This window comes from Centruroides vittatus, unplaced genomic scaffold (genome assembly GCF_030686945.1).
Source record: "Centruroides vittatus isolate TY-2023 unplaced genomic scaffold, ASM3068694v2 contig_250, whole genome shotgun sequence".
NCBI classification, from domain to species: Eukaryota; Metazoa; Arthropoda; class Arachnida; order Scorpiones; family Buthidae; genus Centruroides; species Centruroides vittatus.
The window spans coordinates 78,351-100,580 of record NW_027121584.1 but is presented as its reverse complement, the minus strand read 5'-3'; the positions used below and the strand labels follow the sequence as shown (position 1 = coordinate 100,580).

The window sequence follows — 22,230 nt, the reverse complement described above, 5'->3', positions numbered from 1 at the left end:
TGCCAAAAGATCCAAGTGCCAAAAATTCTATTTTTATACATTATTCATATTTCAATTCTATGCATCACTGTTAATATTCTGAAAAATGTTATGCTTAATTTAACGTATGTCAACGCGCTGCAGAATTTATCAAAAGTTGTAAATACATAAATAATTATCCAAGATATATTTAAAAAAATCTATTATATACACTTGTAAAGAAAAAAAAGATTTTAAAGATATTTATTTGAATAACTATAGTTTGGCATTTAATAATTCTGAATTATTCCAGTAAAATTAAATAAGAGAAATAAAAATAAAAGTGTGATAATATTCAGAAATCATTAAATCAGAAGGGAGAGAATTGAATTTCTAGGAAAAAAAAAAGCAATTTTTATTCGATGGAAAGTATCAGCATTATCAACTCAATTTTTTATGTGATCAAATAACATATAATGTATATTAAAGAGAAAAACAATTGAATTTTAAAAATCAATTGATTTATAATTAAAAAGTAAGAAAAACAAGAGAATGAAAAGTGAAAACAACAAGCAATTTTACAATAAAGTGTCTTAAATATCCAAAAATAATCACTTCAAATAACTTTATCATAAGTGAAATAATGAAGAGATTTTGACAAACATCTAAGCATTAAATTTTTAAGTAACTCTACATGATTATATCAAAAGGTAGTGAAGATCTTAAGCATTGTATTGCTGGGGCAGTATTCCTGAAGTGGAAAATGCTTTTTCCAGTTTACAAAGTATTCAATTAGATTAATCATAATGAATAACGGATAAGACAAAAAAAAAAGAAAAAACAAATTACTCTAACACATTTTATCTTATAAGAGTATTATTGTAAAAAATCGATTAGTTTTTTCAATAGATTATTTAATTTCTACTGCAGAATTTTATTTTTGTCATTTAGATCTGTCGAATTCAAATTTTTCATTATGAAATTAATAGTTTTAACTAATTAAAGCGACTATTTATTCCTAAAATTACAATGATTAATTTCTTTTAGCTACAGTTTAAATTATACAGAAGATAATGATTATAGAATTATTGTCAATAGACTTGGCACATTACCACTTCTAAAACTAGCAAGACAAAAATATATTTGTGGTACCTCAGTGTCATAATATCTAGCTATTTACAGTTCAGTCAGTAAAGCCTTCAACAGTATGAAATCCAAACTTATTAAAAAATAAAGATAATTTTCATTAACTCAACATCACTTTCCTACAGAACTGTAGATATTGTTTATGTAGAATTATGCCAAAATTTTATAATATAAATACTATTATACAAAATGTTATCTACTTCAATATGTTCTTGCACTTTGATACAATAAAAATTGTCCATTTTATTACATATTAAAAGATCAAAATTATCACAGCAGTGAAGACAGCAATTGTACAGATTTAAATTGTCTAGACAAGTATTTTTTACGAAACTATTTGGCAATTAGTATAGAAAGACATGATCAAAAATCTTATTTTTTAAAGCAGAATTTGAATTTACCAAAACTGGGCTTCACCAGTGGCGTAGCTAGGAGGGGGCGGCGGGGGCGGCCCGCACCGGGTGTCACCCTAAAGGGTGACACCGACCGTAAAAAAAATAAACGAGAATCGACAATAGAACACGAGTCAACACAAAATATAAATTTTGAAGATATGATTTCCGAGTTTGCAGCTGTTAAAGCTAGAAAGAAGAGCTTTTAAGTGTTTGTACATAATATGTATATGAGAGTATATTAATTCTACTCTCATTCTTATTTTGTCATACTCAACTGTCACTTTCATACATCAATGTGAAAGAATGTTTAATAAAACTGTACTATTATCATCATAATATTGTAACTTGATAATTAATGACTCTTATTTGTATTAATTAAATAAAATCATACTTTACGTTTATCGAATTTTTATTAATTTAACAGTTTTCATTCTTGGGGTGACAGCACAATATCCGCACCGGGTGCCACCCATTCTAGCTACGCCGCTGGGCTTCACACACCAGTTTCACGAAACATTAAGAAGATATCTACTTGTAATATGCTTTTACATTCCAAAAATATATAGCATTGATAGAATCACAATGAGTTTTCTTATAGAATGCTACTTTTTCACATGAATAGTATGTATACAAATCACTTTTATCACAGAGCACATTTAACACACAAATATATACATGCATACATATATATAGGGGATGCAAGCATTTTTGATTTTCAAAGGGGGATCTGCATATCTCTAGTTTGGGAACCATTGTATTACCAGGATTAATCAGATCAGTGTTAGAAGACATTTCTTCTAAAAGTTACAACACAATTAATTAGTTCAGCTGAGGCTAATATGATTTTTTATTTTGATTCATTAACATGGTAGTCTTTTAAAATTATTGATGTTAACAATTTTATGTTAAAACTAGCAAATGAGCCCAGCACTGCTCTGACAAACGATTTGGTAAATATTGTACGTTTGGAAATTAAGTTATTACTATCAAAAACAAAAAATCGCATTAAAATAGCACAGTAGAAGCCATTCTTCAGGTTAAGCCTTAATCCTCTCCCTCTCCCCTGCAGGGAGAATTTTGAAAAATCTTTTCTTAGTGTGCATTTTTATGACGTACCCTGTGTACCAAATTTCACCACTTTAGGTTCAGCGGTTTGCTCTGGGCAATGATGAATCAGTCAGTCAGTCAGGACATGTAATTTTATATATATAGATGAAATAAAAAGGAATGAAACTACTGAAATAAGCAAAAAAAGAAAAAAGTGAAAATGTAAATGCTTAGAGATATTTATATTGTAAAGTGAAAAACTTTTCAGCCAACAGTAACAGATATACAGTAATACCCCGAACTTACGCGATAGGTGGGACCGAGGGATAACTGCATAAGTTGAATTCGTATAAGTTGGGGTATAATTTCACATATAAATACATACAAATTATTTTTAATTGGGGCCGGAGACTAAAGAAAGCAATAATTTAGAAAAAAATGTTTAATAAAATCTTAGATAATACATATGTATTAAAATCGTAAACCGAAGTTATTTTGATGTAGAAGGCTTCATAAAAGCTAACAAATTCGTCTGACGGCTCAAAGATTTTTTTCTCCTGCGAAATTTCCTCGTAGCATACTAATATTTTTTTTAATTTTTCGTTTTGTAGAAGAAATGCACTCTGCGTTGGAGTCTATATTTTCTAAAATTTGTAACCCCTTTTCATTTTTTGTATCAAAGTCTTTAATAATGTTAACTTTACATTCCAAAGATAAAGTTTTTCTTTTCTTGTTTGATGCAGAAGAATCAGTTCTACTTCGTTTGGATGACATAGTAGAGTCTCTCAAGTCTCCGTAGATATAACAAAAACAGAAATAAATAACACAAAATAAATTGTAGCTATGCGTCGATTCCGCGCGACACGTCGGAACATGTAAGATGAACAATAGCGTGGGGGGAGTGAGTAATCAAGAATTGCGTGGCACTCAAACAAAAGACGAATCGACGAGATTTAAAAAGTTGGGGTACACTATCCCAACTTAAGCAAACTCCGGGTTTGCTTAAGTTGGGGTAGCGTAAGTCGAAGTATTACTGTATTTCATAATTAAAAATTTATTAAAAACTTATTTAAGAAATTATTATCTTTCAAGTTCAAGAGATGGTTGATAAGATAGATGATATATGGGAGAGAAATCACACTTAACTGACATTAAAAATATGTATTTATTAAAAATTGCAAGTACTTTCAAAGACATACAGCCTTCATCATCAGGCATAATTTTCGCCTGATGAGGAAGGATTCTCTCCCACATATCATTCCTGTTGTGAAGTGAATATAGTTTTTGCCTAATATATGAAAAATTTTAAAAAGAATAATTTTATTTAATTGGCATGTGACAGCAAACTCATAAAATGGATAATTAAAAGAAGAAACACTTATCTCTCAATTCAATGAATTTCATTCAACCAATCAGTTTTTTCATTTATTAATTTCTTTTATTCAAACTGATGTTAAGACAGGATACTTTCCAATTCCAGATTGGTTTGTTTATATCAAATGATATTGAAATTCTTATTTTAAGTGTAGCAGTTTTTCTGATCTGAATATACTACTAATCTGCAATAACTGTGCTATAAAAAATTGTTAAAAATTTTAATTTTGTAACATATATAACAGTTACCAATGAATAAAATTATTAATCATAAAACATTGAATATATAATAATATTTATCTAAAATACTACTATTAATGTTTAAATTATTGCAGTATTAGCAAGCTGAAATGCATACTTATCTTTGACCTCAACTATAACAATGCAAGCTAATAACAGCTAAACAAAATTATCAGATTATGTTAATTGGATCATAATAATAGGCAAAGCAATTTTCTAATATTTCTAAACAATGGTTTCTATGAATTAGTCAACAAAATACAATACATATAAACTGCTTGGTTAACCTTCACATGAAATAATATAAAAATGTTCACACTTTTTCTGGGAAATTATAAAAAGAAAATTTCTTCTATGAAAAACAAAGCTGATAAATCTAGCCTTGGTTTATTTAGAACTGGTCTATTCCTTGATTTAGTAACTAATTTGTTGTTAAATCAAGGATAATTATTTCATAGATATTTCCTTTATCTTATTAAGAAGACTCTAAAACAATTCATTTAATTTCTGTATAAATCCAATTATATAACAACAGTTGACTAATTAAATATTGTACATATGAAATGGATGTTGTGGAAGACTATTTTGACAGATAAGTAACAATTGTGATGGCTATATTTGGTCTGGCACTGTTGTGATAGAGTTTCTTTTTTTTCTGTTGACATTTTTCAAGGTCATACAGGTGAATTGCTTTGCATAATCACCACAAAATGTTAAGATAAACATGTTGATTAAAAATCTCACCAACAAAGACGTTAAACGTTTTGGTTCAGTCCATCATGATTCAGTATCATTTTCAACGAGATTTATTTTGCTGGTCTGTAAGAAAATGAGAAACAAACTTTTACAGTGCACATCCCAGCTTATAATCTTGTTTTATGATGGCATTATACATTCCTACAGACATATCCACCTGTTCCGCAGTCTCTCAAATGGTTGCTATTCCAGGGTAGATACTTAAATAACCTTTCTTTTCAAACTAGATTTTTTTAAGTAACAATTTTCTTTGTCATTTAATCTAGCTGTAATAATTAAAGTGGACCTACCAGTATTTTCTCGGCTCTAACAATGATTAACCATATTTAGGGAAAGGCAATGCTTTTATGTGAAAATTCATTTTTCTCCATTCTACAAGTTCCCATAGCTCTTTATTTAATTAGCATTGTATCTGTTTGATAAGAGACAGGTGATAGACCTTAGAAAATTTAGCATATGAAAGTTATTAAAAGAAACAAATTTTATTTATGAACTGAATAATAATCTACAGTTTTCATTCAATGTTAAATTGAACATAACACAAACTTTTTAGTCATTCTTTGTTTTTTTTTTTTTTGCAAAAAAAAGGACGTTATTAATGATTTATTTTTATTTAGTTATCATTATAGTTTCTCAGCTTTCTTTCTCAAAAAATCACTTTTATTCTGTATTGCATTAGTTGTTTCTAGCATAACCTGAGCTATTCTCACTCTTCTTCAAAGCTTTCTTCAGATGTCTCATTGAAAAAATTGTCAGAAGTTTCCCTTTATCATTTCATGTTCAGTTTTTTCTTCCAGTACTCCTCCAACTTCTGAATGTCTCTTTTCTACTTACACAATTCTTGCAACTGTTCTTTTTCTTCATGGTAATTCTCTCATTTCTTTCTCTCCTCCTCCTCCTCCTCTCCTTTCTGTTTTCTTTTATATTCCTCTTCCAAATAGGCATTGTAGTTGGAATGAGCACTGCGTTTAAAAGTCAAAAGCTCTTTTGTAATGGGAACTGCAGGTATTCAGTTAATTCCTCACCTATTGCATGTTCAAGATATAGATGATTGTTAAATAACTGCTGTCTATTGAACATAATATAAAATAATACATTAACTTAACAAATTATTCAGTTTGAAAAAAATTTAGTGCACGTATCATATGATATACAATGTTTTGAAAGAAAAAGTAGGCCACCCAGTTGCCTAGTATTTACGAGCAGGAAGACAGTAAACAACATGTCACAAGTTAAAAGAGAAAAGGTTTTCTGTCCATTGCCTCAGAAACAAGCATTCACCAAAAGAAGGAGGAAAAAATCATGCAGGAAGTGACCTTCAAAGTGATTCATGCACTCATATCAGTCATTAAAATGAAAAAGAATAAAGAAGTAATAAAAAAAGCAAATGCCATAAGTTTTATAGTTTGCAAGAAAGAGAAAATAACTTTTTAACAGATAGTGACAAAATTCAGAATTTTGTCACTTTGTAGTTGAAGAAGTTATCAAGTATAAACCTTGCTATTCCATCTGCAGTAATGATTGATCAAATTTTTTAACATGTTTTGTTATTCCTTGAGGTTTTCTACTATGTCGATCACTGGTTATAGCAATTTTTCCAGTTTGAATCATTTATGCCATGTATAACATCTTGATTTGATAGAGCATATTCTCTAAAAGCTTATTTTATCATGATGTACATTTCTGTCATATTTTTCTCCAATTTAATGCAAAATATGTCGCATATTCTCTGTTCTAAATCTATGACAAATTTTGCAAAAGTTTTGCTACTTGATTCTTTTGTTTTTATAGAACAATAAGAACTATTGCATAAGTACTCTAAGATGGTTCTATGATTATTGTTATGTGTAAATTACAAAAATAATCTTTTCTATTTTGCCATTTTACATACCCATTCCTGGGACTTTCTGAACATCTTGTATATATACATGAATCATCAGCTATTAACAGTGCTTTTAGCACTGATGTTGACACTTTAAATTTTATCATCTTCTAAAGCATTCAGAAATACTATATATTTATACAGTATTTCTGAATATAATTATTATTTATGTGCCATTTATAGTTCATTAAAAGCATAATGTAAAATTTCAGAGTTTATTATGAAAGAAAAAAATCCCATGTATCTTTGAATATATATTGTTATAATTTGAAATCTGAATATATTAACAAAAATAAAAATATACAACTCTGCTGTCTTCATACATTTTTTATTGGGCTGTGATTTGAAAAAATTGTAGACCTATAAATTCTCACTGTTGTCATCTGTCCATCCACCTGTCTTTCCTTAATCTTGAGAACAGAGTTAAATAGATGAAAGCTGAGATCAGATATAAAAAGATTAGGGGCAGGAGTCCTGATTAGCTATATAGGAACTTCCAATGCAAACCGGAAGTCACATTATTTCAATTCAAAAATTTTCCCCTGAAAGGAGTTAGACAGATGACTGGCACGACTATTGCTAACAGCAAAGTATGATGTACAGGGGCAAGACACTACTAATTTGAGGTGAAGAGCATATATTTTAAATTAAATAAATTAAAAATACGATTAAAAATTGCAGCTCGGCATTGTGACAATGTCACAATAAATAATTGCTTGCTGCAATATAAGGAATTTTTTAATGAAAATAACTTGTCTGAAGTCATTATAATCTATATCAATGAGTTCCGTTGTTGGTTATTTTATTGTAGATGCATATTTCATTTATCATGTTGTTAAAGTTTCATATTAAAACAGGTTTAAATCCAAAACTTTTCTTAACTGTTTTGAATAAAACATCTAAATTAATATATTGGAATACATATTTTAAGTACAATAATAACTAATGGAATTACAAAAGCTATCATCATCAACAAAATCAGATGAATTATTCTAAGATAATAAAAATGTATATGTTATGGACAAAGTGATTAATACAGGCATTATGAATAATGTCCGGTCATCATGAATAATGACCAACAAAATTGGGCATTGTAATAAATTTCAATAATTTATCAAATTGACCGGTCATTATGAATACTGCTACCATCTAGTCGGGCAAAGTGATAATAATACATTGAGGAGTGATCATTCGCTAGCCAATCAGAACTTACATGTTAGTTGCGCATGCGTATTGCATTTAGTACCGAATTTTAAATTTATGTGACCAGTAGTTAATCTTTCTTCTTTGACAAAAGTAACGATCATGGAGGAATCGTTAAGTGATATGAATAATCGCTTCAACAATCAATTAAACGAGTTAATAGCAGAAAAAGTTGAGAACAATCAAATTTTTACAAAATCAGTGTATTTGTCAATGATACAAAAAGTGAGAGAGTCAAAAATGAAAGTTACTTCTAAGTTACCAGAAGAATATCAGTTAATAGTACTTTGAAATAATTCACAAAAAATAAATATTTCTAAATGAAATAAGTGGAGTTTTTTTTAATCAAATTTAAAATTCGGTACTAAACACGATATGCACACGATTGGCTAGCATATGTCGGATGATCACTTCTCAACTTATTATCACCACTTTGCCCGACTAGGTGATAGCAGTATTCATGATGACCGATCAATTTGATAAATTAATCAATATTTATCACACTGCGCGCCCTTTTTGGTCATTACTCATAATTCCCAATCATTATGAATAATGCCCGATTAATCACTTTGTCCATTACATATAAATGAATAAAGCTCTAAATTTTAAAAATATTTTTCTTTTCAGATCTATTCTATCAGTTTGAAATTTGAATTTGAAGAACCTCAAGCTGAAAGTTTCAATCAAAATTGATAATTTACTAAAAAACATCAAATCATGGCCGACGGTATTTACATTAAAATATGCAAATAAAAATAAAATTTTATTTATGTTTTAATTGATAATTTAATTTTAAATATGTTATAATGATGCTTCTAAACATCTCTAATTTAAAGCTTAATCTTTGTCCATATCTCATAATTTTATATATGTGACCTTTCTAATTAGTATGCTTTTATATTCATACAATTGTTTTAAGTTGTTGTTATAACTAATTTTTCATTTAAGACTAGTTAATTCATTTTAAATATTTAATTTTTATTACTAACAATCTTATTATAAGCATAAGAAAGGAATTTAACTAATACCTGGATTAAAAAATATCAAATAAGTATACAAAATTTTAAATATCATTATATGAGTGTTGATTGATAAATTATGTCTCCATTTTTAAAATTAAATTAGGAAAAAATAGAATAATATGACCAGTTTTATAAAGGTATAAAAATAATTTATTTTAATCATAAATATTCATTTTTCAACACAATCAAAATTTAGAGATCTCGTAAGAGCTGTTACAGAAAATTCCATATACTTGTGAAGCAGGAAATGAGGTCATTTACCCGACACTTTCCATATATAGTTAAAAACATTTCCATTTTTGTGCTTTTTATATAAAAAAAAATAAACTAAAATATTTAAAAATACAAAAATATATTCAATTTTTAAATTACAAAGCAACTTGGGGCCACCCTGTATTATTTTTAAGTATACAAAATTTGCAAATTTAAAATTTCAGAAAATTACTTCAAATTTTATAATGCTTACAGAGGAAAATTAATTTAAAAACATTTAGCTAAATTATCAGAAATTGTTACAACGTTTCATCAAAATTTATGTAATAATTCAATGCTATTTGCATAAGTATATGTATAGATTAGCTATTTCTAATAAATGTCTTCAGTGTTAGTAATGAAATACATTGTAAATATAATATATTTTTTCTTTCTTTCTTACATATTATTTTTGAAATCAAGAATTTAAAAATAAAACTATAAAAATTTTTTAAAACATTTCAGAATGATGCATTTATGAAATTAAATATATATATGCAATATATATATTTACAGTATTTTTGCCCTGTATTTCATACACTGTAAATATTGCATATACAATATTTACAGTGTATAGAATATTGACATATTGATCATCAGCTCAAGGTTTCCCAAAAAATGAAAGAAAAATTGTTCATAAAATTTTGACAAATTAAATGATGATAAATAAATATAAACAATACACAATAGTGTTCAATTTATATCTGTTATATCAGGAATGAATGATCTTTTCCTTCATTAATTTTTATAACTCTAAAAATTTAGTTATAGAAAAATATTTATTTGATAGATTTAAACATTCAATATTAAAAAAAAAGAAAACCATCATCACAATGACAAAACACATGACTGACAAATTCCTATCTTATTTCAGTGGCTCCCTTTGTATATGAATTCATTTTTAACATCTGACATTACTTTGGAAAGTTTTATTTAAGAATTGATGTCTATAAATTGACAATATTGTCACTATCATTTCGTTTGTAAATCCTTTATAAATATGCCATAAAAATAAATTTATTGATCTAAATTGATACCTATTATAAAAATTCTTTATTCTCCAAATAAATTTTCTTAAAGTTATAAGTATTATACAAACAGGATGCGCATTCATTTTATATACAGTGTACTCCTAATTATGTGGATTATCTGGTTTATAAATTATCTATGCAGCAGCTTTTTCCTTTTTATTAATACAAAATTGGTGCCAACCACAGAAAATTTTTTTGTTTGAAAACTGTTTTACGTAAACAAAATGATGCCATCTAGGTGGAAAAATGTGAACGAAAGCTTCTAGAAGTTTCTGAGGACCGTGTCCAGACTTTCTTTCCCTCTAAGAAATACCTGTTGGTTTATCCATGTTTTTCTATTTTCTGTGAACATTCTGCCCTTCATTCGGGAATATTCATTTAATTGTACAAATCACTATGATTATTTTTGGTTATTATTCATGCTGTTCTCAATAACTAACCTTAGCAAATCAGATTACTCTTGTTTTACCACAAAAATTATTATACTTTCTATCAGCACATTTGTTAAATTTTTACATTCAAAAAAATTTCAATGCAAAAAAATCCTACAGAAAAAATTCTTCAAAATATTTGTTAACAGAATAGTCTGTAACAAATCACAACTATCAAAGCAATGTATATTTACAGAAATATTTTAAAATTATAATTTCTCAATTTTATAATACAATTAATCAATCAATTTGACTATATTAAACAACAGAATATTTTAAAAAAATCAATATTAGTCTATTATGACTATAATCTATTAACTGGACTTATTATACTGTGGATGAAATTAGAGAGATTGATTCAATCTCTTGGTTCAAAAAGAATAAATGCTTATTTGCAACTGTATACAAAATTTTCTTGTATTTCAAATCTTTCTGTCCCTGATAAGCAGGCATTTTATAAGTTATATATTTAAGCAGAATATCTTTTTCATTGCTTATAATAGGTGAATTTTCAGAGTTTAAGGTGAAAAAATGATTTTTTTAATACAAAAATAGCACACTTTTTTTTCATCATATTTTAAAAGCTCAAGTAACATTTATCATAATATACACAACAGTCGATTTTTAAAACAAAATTATAGAGTGGTAAACTATAATAATTTTCTTCTAAATAATTCATTATTATTTAATAATTTTAATATTTAAATAATTTTATTTTTGTAATTAATTTATTAATTTTATAATTATTTTATAACATGTTTATGAATTTACTTTATATTTATTATTAATCATACCTGAAGTTGAGAAGCTAATTCTTTGGCATCTTTGAACATTAGTCCATTTTCTCCAACTTTCACTAATTCATCTAGGCTGTAAAACAAATGTTTAAACTTAAAAATGAATTTTATTATTAAAAAATAGAAATTATCTTAACTAATGTGCAAAGACAATGAAATATACTAATCATACATCTGTCTGATTTGTCTGATAATCATTTACAATTATTATGAAGAGTATAAGCATGATATTTTGGATTTGATAACAAAAATTATAACCTTTTCTATGTTATAATTAATGGTTACAATTAGAAACCTGCATACAATGCTAAATTGATATGAATTTAAGAAATTTATCAATTTCAACAAAATATTACATTAATTATATTACTTTTTAAACTATATAAATAAATAATTCTTCAGATATTTTTAAAAGAATATTGATGTAGAATGTATTTTTTTAAAATCTGGTATTTTCTAAAATTCTATCATTTTATATAAGTATGCATATCTATTGATTCTCTTGCTGTAATTATCATTAACTAGCATCTTGTGAACTATCAATATAAGTATTGTAATTCTTATCATTTGACACTAGCATAAAAAATTTGTCAGGTATGGTCATTAGTCTAATGAACCTAAATAAGATAATAGTTTGTAATGCACATGTCGTTAATATCACTACAGATAGCTGTTTCCCAAGAGGTCAATGATTGGAAAATTTTAATCTGTGAACAATCCAGGGTTGAGAAGACTTCTATAACATTTACTGTTAGTGTAATAAAGTCATGAGTAGTAAGACATGATTGTACAAGGTTCTTTGTGTCAAAAGAATAAAGAGTTTTTGGACTGAATCAATTTACTTAATTTTATACAGAAATAACTATACAACTAAAAAAACTAAAAATCAAAAGAAGCTAAACTGCTATTTCATATAACATTCTACCTATTTTAATTTCTTAATATTTGACAGAAATGTAATATATAAATTATACAAATTTCTGTTTATTAATATTCATGAAAGATTTTCTTATGAATAGATATGTTTCATAGAATTTTAAGAGAGTTATTATGACAAATATACTTTGCATTCAAAAAATAAATTCTGATTAAATAATCAATAACTTACACATAACTTTGAAATTTAAAAGTTTGTTTAATTTACAACATATTTTCAACAGATTATTTTATTTTTGCTGTTAACATAATCAAAGAAAATGTATCCATATTATGGCAAAATTCTGTTTATCAGATATTAAGTCATAATTTATAATAGACTGATTTGAAACATAAAAGTTATCATCATCAATTTAAGAAAATTTCTAATCTTTAAATAAAATTTAATCATTTGTAACAAAAATCTTTAAAAATGAATGTATTAAGTAATAGTTAATAAGCTATTAAAAATACTTTACAAATAAAAAACAGGAAAATATGTACATTTTATTTTAGTGAGAAAGTTCATTATAAATTCTTATGATAAAAATAAACTTATTGAAGTCATTTACCACTTATAGCTAACAGCACAAACAGGTAATTTACATCCAAACATATCAACAATCTTCATCGGAAGATCTAAACCACTTGATGAGATATGTAAACACACACCCAGATCCGCACTTCCTGAAACAGTTTTAACTTAATTAATTACTTAAAATCAAAAACAATTATTCAATTTATTTTATTTCAACTACCTAACAATTTTGGATAATCCTCAGCTGCCAACCATGGTGTTATAATAACAACATGCTGAAAATTCTTTTTGGTAATTAGACTTAAAAACTGAAATTGAAGAGGACCCTTGCCTGAAAATGAAACAAATTTTTAAATACTTTTCAATGTATTAAGCTCTATAAGTAAAAAAATTTCAAAATACCTGTCACAATACACACACAATGTTTGGTAAACTGTTATTTTGAACTGCAGCACTTTCATATTCTATATCAGATATATAAATTAATTAATTAATATTGTTACTTTATATTCTGTGATCTTAAAATAAATTTATCATAGAATATCATAAATCATATTCTGTAACTTCAACAAACAAAAAAGCTTTAAAACAAAGTTTTATTTAGTAGTGTAATTAATAGTGTAAATTCCTTAAGATTTGATGTTAATTTATTACTTTAACAACTAGAAGTACACAGCAACAACATAAATCAAAGCACATTTAGATGTATGGAGGCAACAACTAAAACTTCCCTTCTAGATATATATATATCAAAAATAAAAATAATCAGATTTGATCAAAAACCTGACAAAATCAAAAGTTCTACAAGTCAAAATTCCAACAGAATCAAAATGTGATCACAATCAAAAGCCTAATATTGTCATGTTCCTAAGTATTCTTCAACCACAGAAAACTTTTATCAATAAATTTTTGCAATCTCAAGGAACTTCCTATTGACAGTTTTGTATAATTTAAACAAAAGCGAGCATACAAGAAATTTAACTCAACAAATGTTTATTAGTTGCTCTAATAGTCTGTTCTCTGTGCCAAACAAATAAAGTTTGCTTTACAATAATTAATTATATAGTATTATATATTAATGTAATGTATTATTATGTACTAATATTTCTGAATCTATTTTTGTACATCTGTAGCTTTATGCTACCACTTTCTATTGATGAGATGTGCACTTCAACCACATTCAAATTTTCCTTAGAACAATCAAAATTTTAACAGTTAATTGATTAACTATTAATTTTATAATAATTTTTGAATTTCAATTCACTTATATTCAAGAAAATAAATTGTTTTCAAGCTATAACCATCTTAAAATTGATTAGTTTCATCTTTTCATTTCTCTCATCAATAAATAAAATAAAATAAAAAATTTCAAAAACAAGTAATTTTTTTAATTTGAAATTGTTGTGATTTCAATATAAAACAAAACATTAATTAATAAAAAAATTTTTTGCAATGGTCTGACACTGGCTCATTACACAAACAGAAATTTGTTTGCATGAATTTTGATAACTGGTGATTTTATAGCATGTCAAATTTTCATCTGATAAGATTTCACTTGTCAAGTTTTTGATCCAGTAGGGATTTGGACCTGTCAATCTTCTGATTCTGTTAGGATTTTGACCTGTTTGGTTTTTTATCATGTTATGATTTTGAACATCAGAATTTTTATTGTTGGAATTTTGAACTGGATCCAAAAATAACAGCTAAAGTGATAAATCTATCAATGTTCTTTCACACATGGCTCTACTTCCTTCTCTAATAGCAAAGTTATTAAAATCAAGTTTATTTTGATCATATGATAAAATAATACAGAGAAAATATATTTGAAAAGTATCAATTGACATATTCATTTGATTCTAGCAAAATTTTTTTGTACAAATGTTTTCAATCCTTTATTGGGCTGTATACAACTTTGTGTGAAGTATATCTGTATTTTAATAACATTGAGAGAGAGGAGAGAGAGAGGGAGAGAGAGAGAAATTTTCATAAATTTTTCACATATAGTTATGTTTTAAAATTTAAGTTTGTATTACTCATATAATAAATGAATTCAACTTTTTTCAATATACTAGATATAAACAGATTAATACTATTAAAACTAGAAACATTATAAGTATTGAAAATGAAAATTGAATACCAGAAAATTAATTACTTAATAAAAAATGATAAAATTTGTTATAAAATAATAACTAAATTTTTATATAATTCAATAAAAATTGAGTTTAAAACAAAGTAAACAGCAATAAAAAATGATAAATATAGAATTAATTTGTCATATTTATACATATTTTTACTTTCCTGGCTGTTATGAATATAATACAGGAAGGTATTGGAATCATGTTAAAATTGACCCTCTAGGCATTTTGCAACATTTTGAGACTCCCTGAACCTAAAAAAGTAAAAAACAGGAAAAAATTTGAAATTTATGTGTGTGTGTGTTGGCATCTATTTTGTTTAATATTTCAAAATGAGGTAAAAATTAAGAAATGAAATTTGGCATGGTAATTTGTACATAAGGAGCATTGATGCTATTAAATTTCAGTGGTTAAAGTTTGAGGGGTGGGGAGATAGAAGGAAGTCATGTCATAGGCCTATCTCAGTTAGGATCAGACTTAATGAAAATTTTAATCATCATTAGCATTTATATTTTTAAAAACTCAGCTATACCCTCAAATTAAGGCTTTTACCTTTTTATTATAATTAATAATATAAAAATTATTTTTTAAATAAAATCTCATAACAGTCAGAAAAGTTATGCAACTTGTTGCTGGATTTTTTAAATATTAATGTTTGAATATTTTTAAAATAAATATTTTTAAAGGTTTTTTATAATAAGCATTAAGTAAAAGGATCAGAAATAAAATAATACCTTGTAGTGCTTCTAGAAGAATATCAAAATCTTCATCTTCTGTAATTATAATAAATATTAAATAATTATTAAAGCAAAAAGATTAAATATTTAAGTCTGTTTTACCTGTCCAACTTGTACTACTGACAATAAGTGCTGGCCTATTAGATTTTTCATTCACAGTCCCATCAATAATTTCTGTAAAATTAGTTTGTTCATTTGTTGTAGCAATTCCCCTAACAAAAAATGCCATTAAATTAATATGTTTTAAATTATTTAATCTGCTGAAAATGATAATATACAGTAGAAAATTTAACTTTTTTATAGATCCATTTGTATTATTTGTAACTGATCAAATTTCGGTAAAAAAGTTTCTGTTTTTAATCAGATGTCTCAGTAATGATTTGCTCAGAATAATCAAAATTCTTTACAATGTAAACTATCAATCTAATTAAATCAACACATACTTAAAATGGAAAATTCTTAATCAAATATGGGAACTGAATCAATGATTTTCATATTTAGTAAATTAATTCAAAAGACCTTTAATATATTTTGTAGAAATATGATTAAAGGATGTTTCTCATCAAAACAAAAAATAACTTACAGGTTTACAAATTTTGTAAACCTAATCAAAATATGTAATAATAGGAATAAAAAATAACTTTTTTGTTTTGATAGTCCTTTTCATTTAAAATGAAAATATAATTTATAATTTAGAATCCATAAATTTCTTATAAGAGTAAAGTTCTTTTGGACAGTACAATACTTAATATTTTATAAAATTTAAAGTAATATAATATATGATATAATACAAATGTATATTGTAAAAGTTATTTCTAAAAAAGTCCCTAAATAATGAAAAAAAAAAGGAGCAGTTAAAACTTATTATATGAGGGCTCACACTGTTTGAGGGACACACAAAAAATGGCATTAGTGTCTATTTATTGACATAAGTGTATTAGTTGCCTAAAATATAATATTTCAGGCAAAAAATTAGCAACAAAGATAGAAAATCAAAAGGGATCCAAAGAACATACTTGTATTTATTACTATTTGCAAGCTGTGATCACTAAGATGAATATTTTTTTCCTTACAAATGAAGTAAAACAAAGAGTTAATGTGGATAAAATATTAAAGTTATATAAAAGTTATTAAAATAATCAAGAAACTGTATTGTTAAAATATATGCAATATCAATAGAAAACTTGTAGAAATAGAAAAAGTTGTAAACAGACAGAACATTTAATATTTGTGTACTAAAAATGTATTGTATCTAAAAGTAACAAAGCATATACTGTTGTATTTATGTCTTTAAATGACTAAATTGATTAAATACTTACCATGATTTTAAGATAGGATAGTCATTCTCTAGTTTGAGCAGTAAGGAATGTTTGTCTTGTAAATTGGTTGGTTGAAACATTGGAGCTGGTCTATCATACAATACCTCAGCTCTAAAAACAAAAGTTATTTTATTAAACATTTAAATAAATAGAGATATTGAGAAAACAAATTTATAGATTTGTTTCAAAAATTACACAAAATATAAATCTCATTTAAAACAAATCATTAAAAAAACAAAAATTAAGTCTTAATAATGCATTGTCATGAGTGTTTTCTTACCTTATATTCCAGTTCTGAAGCAAGTCATTTTTCATGGCTTCAGTAACACAAAAATTGTATGTGGCTTTTCTTCCAAAATAAAATTCAGCCCTAGAAGTTAAAAAATATCTTCAATTTTATAATATATTACAAATGAAATGTTTAGAAGAATTAAAGCTATTTCATATTAAATAATAATAATGTAAAAAAATTTATACATTCAAAATATCAATTATATCATATATTAATTGAAAAAAGTGAAAGAAAAGTATTGCCTTAGTTCAATAAAATAATATATAATTTTAATGTTTAAAAATAGTTTCTTCTATTTTATTTTTTTTTTATCAATAATGATATTTTCTGATATTCTTTGTATTTAAAAAAATTATAAATAATGTAAAACTATGATTTCAAGATAAATTTAATTTAGAATCTATAATATTATTGTTAAGTAAAATAACAATAATTCTATAGATACCAATTTAATCTCACTCTAATATAAAGCTAACATCTTATTTTTACATATTATTTAGATTCTTTAATTTCTAATAAAATAATTTAAATATTTGTGTTTAGGAGACAAACTACAGTAGACCATTGATTATCCGAATGTTGATCAAACCGAAACATCAATTAACCGAAAGCTTTCCAGTTGGCAAATTTAAATTTCCGATAATGCTGTGGCGCTGCAATCTTTGGCTGTCTTGGGCTACATCAATATTATTTTTGTTGGCACGTGTGTTTTAGCTGGCAGCACTGGCGCGACCATGAGAGGGTACTTAAGGATATGTAAGGATTTGAACAAATTTCAACATGGGATAGGTTGATATATTTTTTCATACATAATCAGTTATCCGAAAAATGAATTTTCCGAGCTCCGGTCCCCAACTGATTCGGATAATCGATGCTCTACTGTATTTTGCTTTGATTTTCTAATGCTATACTTAAATACAAAGCTGAATTCTTTACCATACTGCTGTGAGACACTACTTCAATAATCAGAATATGAGCCAAAAATTTATTTATATTAATAACATGATAAATCTGTTTAATTTTCCAGATAATCTAACCAACATTATTATTAAAAATTTGCCATAATGAAAATGGATGTCAGAAGAAAAAGTGGTAGGAAAATACTTCTTGTTTAATTATAAAGAAAATAAGACTGGGCTGAAGTAAAAATTAATGGCAAATGAGATTATGCTGAGATGAATTAAATTTAATATACAATGAAAAAGAATCATTCAGTAACAAGACAAAAACATAGAAAAACAGATTCAAGTATCAAGATTTTACATATTCTAAAAAACAAAACATTCTTTAGAAAAAAAGATTGACATTTAAATCTTCTAATTTCTTCACTCTTTCTGACTTTATGAAACAAATTAATGTTTCCCTTGAATTAAAAGTTCAAAAGTTTGTAAACACACATAATAAGCCGATCATCAGGCCTCTACACTTATGTTTTGATCAATAAAGCCATGTCTTACATTATATACTAATAATAAATAGCACAGAGTCAATAAAACTCTCATTTACAAGAATAATCTTCTTTTGCTATGTTAGCAGAGAAAATCCTCACAAATAAAAGAAGTTGAAATTCTTTAATTATTAAAATTTTCCTATGAAACATGCTTATTCAAATTTAAATGTGACTGAACTATTTAATTTTGTATTTTAGTAATTTTACATAAGAAAAATTAATTAAAAATGTAAAAATATTAAAACATTTTTAACATTTATCTTAATTTTTTCATTTAGTATTAATGGTATTTTTATCTAGGCAAACTGAACATCAGTGATATTTTATTAGAAATTGTATAGATACTTTAATAGTAAAAATATAAAATTTATCTGTAGAAATGTTATTTTCTATGTTTATACACTTTTTTTTTTATTAAGCATCATCTAAAAAGTTTCATTTTACAATTTCATTTAAACAAAATTATCATTCTTCTGTAATTGCACTTAAATAAAACTCATACCTCAAAACAAAAATCCTTTAAAATGCAGCCTTTTTATTCACTTTTCCAAACATTTTCAGCCATTTTGAATGGTCTTCCTCAGGAACAGAAAAATCAAATGATTCTGATTCCTATAATAAACTTTGTTTTGAAATGTTTAAATGTTTGAATTTTCTTATCTAGTGTGCAGGCTCATACAAGAAATGAATAACAATCTCTACTGGTTAGTTGTACCAATATACACATAAACTCTACATATATATAATACGTGAATGAATAAATAAATAAATAAATAAAATAAATGATTACATAAATACATTAACACAACTGCTAATAAAAAGTAGGCCACTATTGTACCTATTTCTCTACTATTTGTTCCTTTTTTCGTACTAAAGTTATCATATTATGCCCGCTCTCCACACTGCTGAGACTTTACTTGACTCTGTAGTTTATTGCTAATCCTTCCTGGTTTGTCTTGTATATGGAATGTATATATTGGTACAACTAACCAGTATACATTGTTATTCCTTTTTGTACAAGCCTGCACACTAGATAAGAAAATTCAAACATTTAAACATTCCAAAACAAAGTTCATTATAGGAATCAGAATCATTCGATTTTTCTGAGGAAGGCCGTTCAAAATGGCCAAAAACGTTTGGAAAAACAAATAAAAAGGCTGCATTTTAAAGGTTTTTTTTTTGTTTTGAGGTATGAGTTCAAAATTATCATTTTAAACACTATGGTAGAAATGAGCAGATTAAACCATTCTGTAATTTTAAATTTGTTAATATTTTTTTCAAGATTTAAATTAAAATATCTCTACATATTATGAATTACATATGAATGGTATATAATTGAAATTATCATTTACCAAAGATAAATTTTTACTAAAATATGATCAGGTCCATGTTTTAATCTCAATATAGTATGTCCATAGTTATGCCAATCAATAATCCATTTTATTTCAAAAAAGCAACAATAAAGCCAAACTACTGGTAAGGTTGGTATTGATGGAGGATTCTGAAAAACAAAAAAGACATTTGAATATAAATTTTATTAAAAAAAACAATAACAGTAGTTACAAAATGTGTTAATTATTTTTTTGTATCTAATTTACAATTTTGAAAAATGTAACTGTTTAATATAACATCGTAACAAATTTATCTTCAATGGAATGTACGATAAAGTTTAAAATTTGCAATTAAAATACATAAAATAATATCAAGTTGTAGACATTTAACATAACAAGAATTCTGTGGAATTCTTCTAATCAAAATTGCTGTAATTTTACAGAATTAACTATTCAAAGAAATTTAGATCAATTTGATCTGTATGAAAAGTATTTGCATTTATTACTTTAATCAATACAGAAATGTATCACAAGTTACAAGCCTCTTCTCAGTTTGTATTTTAAAGGCAACATGATTTAAATTAAGTTGTATCATTAATAGTTATGTATCATATATGTTTTAAACTGATTTTTGATGTTATTCAAATTACTAGTAATTATTTACAAAATTAATGTAATATAAATCTTAAACCAAATTACACTCTCAAATGCACAGTTACCTTATACTCAAATAAATCACTTAAATAATTAAATACTTAATTTCATTTTTAAAATATACTTCATTCTATCTAATTACAAAACAAGTTAAAAAGAGAAAAGTGAATTGTACTGCAACTTCAATAAACTAAAACGTGAATAAAATTAATTAAAAACCAAATGTATGTAATTATAAAAACCTGAAATCCCTAACCTTTTATTTCATTGCAACAACATGAAACATTGATAACACAAGCTATATATTTTTATAAGTTATATATAAAACTAAAATTTCATTCAAATCAACTCAAAGTTACTTCGGCAAAACAATTAGGATTTTTATTAATTTAAAATGAAAAGGTATTATAAGAATCAGTATTTAGAAATATCTTATATATATGAGATAGATAAACCACTATAAAAACATCAAATTAATTAAATTTAGAAATATTTTTGGATATTTCTAAATATCAGCTTCCAGAAAAAAATATTTTATACAAATGTCCCGAAATTCAATCAAACATTCTAAAATATCAAACAATTTTAAATTTAGTTAAGATATTATGCTTAAGTGCATATGATTTTCCAAAAAAAAATTTTTAATTTAAACAAATTTAAATAATTTAATAAATTAAAGACTGTCAATTTTATATTTTAAATTGATTTGGAATTTTAGAATTGTACTAACTTTAAAGTGTTTAGAATTTTGAAATTCTCATGAAACAAATTCATATCATGTGATGTTACAGTTGATAATGAAATGAAATATCTTAAAAAACATTTTTTAACTTAAACATTTTGTTGCTTTGATAGTAGTTTTTTTTCTCTTCCACACTACACACTGATTACAGATAAAATTCATAATAAAATTCTTAAAAATTGAACTTAGAAATTGTGTTTTATTCTATTTTTTTTAACTGAAACTATATTTCATTTATATACATATATATATATATAATTTAAAAATCTTAAAAATACAATACCTGAATAAAAACACATGAGGGTTTTGGTAATGAAATTAGCATATTCAAAAGTACAAGGAACTGCCATAAAACTTTCAGCATATATACAAAAAACTGTGGAATGCCTAATTAAGAAAAATATTTCAAAACTTAGAATCTTTAAAAATATCAAGTTTTCTATACATATGTAAATAAATATTCAATGAAATATATATATTTACTAAATCATATAGAATGAATATATAAAGAATTTGATTTATTCCAAAATTATCTATCAAATTCTTAAATACATTTTATAAATATTATAAGAGAGTTTCTTGT

General features: G+C 25.5%; 1 protein-coding gene across 1 annotated transcript in view; it reads right to left on the bottom strand.

Moving 5' to 3' along the window:
* Positions 1-22,230, bottom strand: part of LOC136971388 (netrin-1-like) — a 42,755-nt gene that overhangs the window by 11,962 nt on the left and 8,563 nt on the right. Inside the window, exons 4-12 of the mRNA XM_067265833.1 lie at positions 21,931-22,034; positions 20,273-20,421; positions 17,459-17,548; positions 17,179-17,289; positions 15,962-16,071; positions 15,857-15,895; positions 13,208-13,318; positions 13,022-13,136; positions 11,532-11,607 (exon numbers count right to left, since the gene is read on the bottom strand). Of these exons, the coding sequence (XP_067121934.1) occupies positions 11,532-11,607; positions 13,022-13,136; positions 13,208-13,318; positions 15,857-15,895; positions 15,962-16,071; positions 17,179-17,289; positions 17,459-17,548; positions 20,273-20,421; positions 21,931-22,034 (905 nt within the window). The remainder of the gene's footprint in view (positions 1-11,531; positions 11,608-13,021; positions 13,137-13,207; positions 13,319-15,856; positions 15,896-15,961; positions 16,072-17,178; positions 17,290-17,458; positions 17,549-20,272; positions 20,422-21,930; positions 22,035-22,230) is intronic.